Source organism: Leucoraja erinacea, chromosome 2 (genome assembly GCF_028641065.1).
Source record: "Leucoraja erinacea ecotype New England chromosome 2, Leri_hhj_1, whole genome shotgun sequence".
Taxonomy (NCBI): Eukaryota; Metazoa; Chordata; class Chondrichthyes; order Rajiformes; family Rajidae; genus Leucoraja; species Leucoraja erinaceus.
The window spans coordinates 15,716,621-15,722,732 of record NC_073378.1 but is presented as its reverse complement, the minus strand read 5'-3'; the positions used below and the strand labels follow the sequence as shown (position 1 = coordinate 15,722,732).

General features: G+C 42.9%; 1 protein-coding gene across 1 annotated transcript in view; it reads left to right on the top strand.

Moving 5' to 3' along the window:
* Positions 1-4,532: 4,532 nt before the first annotated feature.
* The window catches only part of LOC129707154 (ras-related protein Rab-18), a 74,265-nt gene continuing 72,685 nt past the window's right edge, over positions 4,533-6,112 (top strand). Inside the window, exon 1 of the mRNA XM_055651931.1 lies at positions 4,533-4,895. Coding sequence (XP_055507906.1) covers positions 4,810-4,895 — 86 coding nt within the window. The 5' untranslated portion in view covers positions 4,533-4,809. The remainder of the gene's footprint in view (positions 4,896-6,112) is intronic.

The following is a 6,112-nucleotide window of genomic DNA, read 5'->3' as shown; positions in this document are numbered from 1 at the left end:
ATTGACCTCCAATTTCAGGTAGTCCTTGTTTTCTCCCTCCTTCCCCTCCCCTTCCCAGCTCTCTCACAGCCTACTGTCTCCGCCTCTTCCTTTCTTCTTCCCATCCCCCCCACCAGTCTGAAGAAGGGTCTCGGTCCGAAACGTCATCTATTCCTTCGCTCCATAGATGCTGCCTCACCCACTCAATTTCTACAACATTTTTGTCTACCTTAGATTTTTCCAGCATCTGCAGTTCTTTCTTAACCAAAATAATATTGGTCCCTTTTAAAGCATCACTAGCCATTTGTTCCAGCATTCCACTACAGTTACACTCGGTCAAGATAATAATTTAATATTGTCAAGCAAAGTGCTTTTACCTACAGATAGTTATACTTATATTAGTGAGGCCTGGCACACCACATCATGGCTGGACCACTGTATTAGTACAGCTGATGCACATGCCTCATTGGGGTGTATGAGCATTCTGTATGGGGCAGCAATGACTGATCATATACCTGTTGCTATGACAATAAATGTTGAACACATACCTGTAGTATCCAGAGATAGAAATAGCTTTAATACAGACAAACTGGACTGTTCAACGCTTACAAAGGAAGACATCCTAGCCTATTATGCCCATAGAGATACATCCTTAAGCAATATTCACCTACCTAAAGATGCAATAATATGTAGTAATGTTAATTGTAAAGATATGAAGCATAGGAGAGATATCTGCTCCATGTATAATGATATAGTAAGCAACTTATATGTAGGCAGTAAGCCCTACTGCAAGCATAAAAATAAGACACATAACATCAGACCTGGCTGGAATAAGTATGTAGCTGAGTATCATACTGAAGCCCGTGAAGCCACCAAATCATGGGTTATGGCAGGTAGACCCAGACAGGGGCCTGTGTTTGAGCACAAGAAGCTCACTAATGCAAGGTATAAGTATGCTGTTCGCTTCATCTGTAAAAATGAGCAAGCTATGAGGGCTGATTCCATGGCTAAGAAGCTGCTAAGTAACAATGCTACAGATTTTTGGAAGGAAGTGAGAGCTCTTAGCAGTTGCAAAACATCTCTACCATGCACTGTAGATGGAATCTCCGGAACAGCTAATATTGCGGAGTTATGGCGACAACATTATAGCACTTTATTCAACTGTGTCCAAGGTGACTTGTATAGGGTGGACAATATTGAGAGTAATGGCGATTATGTCACATGAGTTGCATCATGCCATGAACAAGCTGTCCAACAACAAAGCAAGTGGCTTGGATCATATCTCTGCTGAACGTCTTAAGTATGCAAGTATGAGGATAGCTCCTCTCCTTGCTATTTGTTTTACTGGCTTTATGATTCATGGCTTGTTACCAGACTCAATGTTGTCTGTCCTGTTAGTGCCGGTCATTAAGGACAAAGCTGGTAAAGTAGGCAGCCTAAATAATGACAGGCTTTAGCTTCAGCTTCAGCTTTAGCCAACATATTGTCAAAGGTTTTAGAAAGAGTTCTGCTGGATAGAATAAATGAGTTTGTTAACTCCACAGATAACTAGTTTGGCTTTAAAGCTAAACATGGCACTGACATGCATATATGCCCTAAAGGAGACTGTAAACAAATATAGAGGCAAAAACTCTTCAATCCTTATGTGCTTTATTGATGCTTTTGACCGTGTTAATCACAGAAAGCTGTTTGGTAAAATGAGTCAAAGAGGGGTGCCTGAATACATTGTTAGAATTCTGGCCTACTGGTATGCCCACCAGACTATGCAAATAAAATGGGGCAATAGGGTCTCAGCCCCATTTGGGGTTAGCAATGGTGTTAGACAAGGGGGGAATTTTGTCCCCAGTAATTTTTAATCTATATATTGATGATCTGTCTAAACAATTGAAAGCCTGTAACACTGGATGCGTGATTGGTAATATTTTAGTGAACCATATTATGTATGCAGTTGATCTTGTGGTCTTTAGTCCATCTAGCGCTGGTCTCCAGCAGCTCCTTACTATATGTTCTGTGTATGTTCTGTGTGGAACATGACATTAAATATAATGCTAGTAAGAGTGCTGTTATGATCTGTAGAACCAAAGAGGGTAAATGTCTAAAATATCCTGATTTTAAATTGTCTTGACAATAATCTTAGTGGCTGTAATAAGGTAAAATATCTAGGGCATATTATTACAGAACAAATGACAGATTATGAGGATATTTATAGGCAACGACGCATGCTGTATGTACAGGCGAATATTCTCTTGCGTAAATTTGGTGCGTGTGCAGATGTGGTGAAGGTGTCGCTATTTAGAGCATACTGCACACCACTCTTCGCACCTGTGGTCGAACTATGGAAAGACAAGTATGCAGAGACTAAAGGTGGCATATAACAATGCCATGAGAACACTGCAAAGCGACCTATATAACCATATAACCATATAACAATTACAGCACGGAAACAGGCCATCTCGGCCCTACAAGTCCATGCCGAACAAATTTTTTTCCCCATAGTCCCACCTGCCTGCACTCATACCATAACCCTCCATACCCTTCTCATCCATATGCCTATCCAATTTATTTTTAAATGATACCAATGAACCTGCCTCCACCACTTCCACTGGGAGCTCATTCCACACCACCACCACTCTCTGCGTAAAGAAGTTCCCCCTCATATTACCCCTAAACTTCTGTCCCTTAATTCTGAAGTCATGTCCTCTTGTTTGAATCTTCCCTATTCTCAAAGGGAAAAGCTTGTCCACATCAACTCTGTCTATCCCTCTCATCATTTTAAAGACCTCTATCAGGTCCCCCCTTAACCTTCTGCGCTCCAGAGAATAAAGACCTAACTTATTCAACCTATCTCTGTAACTTAGTTGTTGAAACCCAGGCAACATTCTAGTAAATCTCCTCTGTACTCTCTCTATTTTGTTGACATCCTTCCTATAATTGGGCGACCAAAATTGTACACCATACTCCAGATTTGGTCTCACCAATGCCTTGTACAATTTTAACATTACATCCCAGCTTCTATACTCAATGCTCTGATTTATAAAGGCTAGCATACCAAAAGCTTTCTTTACCACCCTATCTATATGAGATTCCACCTTCAAGGAACTATGCACGGTTATACCCAGATCCCTCTGTTCAACTGTATTCTTCAATTCCCTACCATTTACCATGTACGTCCTATTTTGATTTGTCCTGCCAAGGTGTAGCACCTCACATTTATCAGCATTAAACTCCATCTGCCATCTTTCAGCCCATTTTTCCAAATGGCCTAAATCACTCTAGACTTTGGAAATCCTCTTCATTATCCACAACACCCCCTATCTTGGTATCATCTGCATACTTACTAATCCAATTTACCACACCTTCATCCAGATCATTGATGTACATGACAAACAACAAAGGACCCAACACAGATCCCTGAGGCACCCCACTAGTCACCTGCCTCCAACCCGATAAACAGCCATCCACCATTACCCTCTGGCTTCTCCCATTCAGACCTAGATAGTGTAGTGCCAGTAATATGTTTGTGGCTGCAGGAGTCAGTACTTTAGAAGCTATCCTAAGACATCACATGTATAAATTCATTTGCAGGATAAATTACTCTAAAAATGTAATTATTGTGGCCTTGTCAAACATAAGGGTTAGCACTACACGCTACAAATCCCAGCTGTGGAGACACTGGTATCTTCTCGTTGTAGGACATTGATCATTCTTTTAATTTGGATTTTTAACTTATGTATTGTGTTTTAAAAAATATATAAATTGCGATGTTTTTATAAGTGATATACCACGATTTTATATGTATTTTATGATATTTAATATGCAATACATTTTTAATGTAATGTTGCCCCTTGTCTGAACCTTGAGTCTGTAATAAAGTTTATTATTATATTATTATTATTATTCTCATCCTAAAAGATTTTTGAATTTAAATGGAAGCTGTGGTAATGTGATTTCCTGAAATGTGGGAGCTTTCTCATTCACCCAGCTACAAAAATCCCACACTCAATGAAGGGTCCCGACCCATTCCCTCCACAGATGCTGCCTGGGCCTCCCTTGTGTCGGACCCTGCTAACATCTCTTACTGCGCTGCTGCCAATGATAAACATAGCTTTGTGTTTTAAAGGGGAAATCGCCAGACGACAGCAGGCAGACGCAAAGATCCTTTAGCGGAGCTTGCTATAGGTTTTTGGGCCGACGTTTGGTCTCTCGCAAGCAAAGATAATAAAGCGCCGTAGGCTGACAGCAAAGATACTCGAGGAGCCTTTGCTCACCAGCAAAGATCCTTCCTATAGGATACCGTCTGTAGAAGGGTTTCGGCCCGAAACGTTGCCTATTTCCTTCGCTCCATAGATGCTGCTGCAGCCGCTGAGTTTCTCCAGCCTTGTTGTCTACCTTCCTTGCTATAGCGGGACTTTTGGTCGCAAGCAAAGATCTTATAGCAGAGCAAGATAGGCTACTCCTGCTAAATGCAATGGCTGACGTGTAGTACGCTATGGAGGGGATCCTGGGCATTTTTCCACGCCCATTTTAGCAACCTGAGCCTACCTGATCCGACCCGACTCGCAGTGTAATCAATGTTATAGGATCTTTGGTCGCGTGTATATGATATTTGGTCGCGTGTATATGATCTTATTTCGCAAGCAAGTGCGGTGCCTGCGTCGCTCGCGGAAGAGGCGCGGCTCCGGCTCCGGCTCCCGGCGAGAGGGCGGGTCGTAAGTCGGATGCTTTGTTTGTCGGCCGGGCCGGGCCGGGCTGTGGTGAAGAGCAAAGATCCTATAGCAGAGGATTGGTGAAGAGGTTGACGGGGTGACTGACTGACTGACTTCAGGGCGGATGCTGGTGGAGGGAGCGATGGACGAAGACATATTAACCACCCTCAAGATCTTGATCATTGGCGAGAGCGGCGTCGGCAAGTCCAGGTGAGGCAGTGGCTGCGGGCTCTGGGCCCGACTCCGGCTCCGCTTTAGGCCGCGGGCTCTGGGCCCGACTCCGACTCCGGCTCCGCTTTAGGCCGCGGGCTCTGGGCTCTACTCCGGCTCCGGGCCGCTGCGCTTTAGGCCGCGGGCTTCCTGACGCAGCACAGCTGGCGGACGTTGCAACCTTGGTCCCTCTGGGCTTCACCTCCTTATCCATCTCTCCCTCTCCCTGGAAACAAGACTGCATTTAGTGACGGCCAAGACCGAGGTGGTAGTGCGGGTACACAACGATGCCAATCTTTGCAGCCTACAGTGGAAAGTGAAGCAGTTCAGGTCATTCTGCAGCCGCACTGCCACATCTGACATTACTCATCTCCAAAAGTCATATTCTAACTATATTACATTAAACTATAACCTAACCGTAAATCTTAATAACACTTACCCCAAAATCAGCATTCCCAGACTTGTTTTGATACCATTCTGCGTAAACTTTAACTTAAGCCAAGTGGAAGGTGGAAACAAACATTGAAATAAACCTAATAAGATGAGGTGTAGCTGCCTACAATCTCAAAATGTAATAACACCCAACATTGGAAGTCTTTATCTCTAAGCCCTTACATTTAGTTATCCTGAATTATAACTACAGTATCCTACAGCTAAATTGCCCATAATAAAGTCATAGAATCCTTGAACGGAACACACACCATCCTGGCCCGCACATTCATTTCACCATTGCCATTGGGGTGGGAGATTGCAACCTTCACGTAGTCCGCCCTTGTTTCGACAAATGCAATCAACCTGGCGTGTACAAACAAGATCAAACAGAACAAGTTGTCTTACAACTTTAGGCTGTGCATGCCAGACCGCAAGATCATTGTAGGGAAGAAGGTACAGGAGCCTGAAAACTGTAATGTTCAGGATCAGCTTCTTCCTTACATCCATCAGGTTATTAAACACAACAACAAATAAGCTCTGAACTACAGCAGGCTATTATTATTGCGCTATATTTGTTTATTTATTGAGTACATGTGCATGTGTATATATATACACACTGAACTTTTCTTCTCCCGTTATGTATTATGTTTACATATTCTGTTGTGCTGCAGCAAGTAAGAATTTCATTGTCCTATCGGGGACATATGACAATGAAACACTTGACTTGACTCTTGAATCCCAAAACTTAAGTCAAACCGTTTCATCGTATATCACAACTGTGTTAA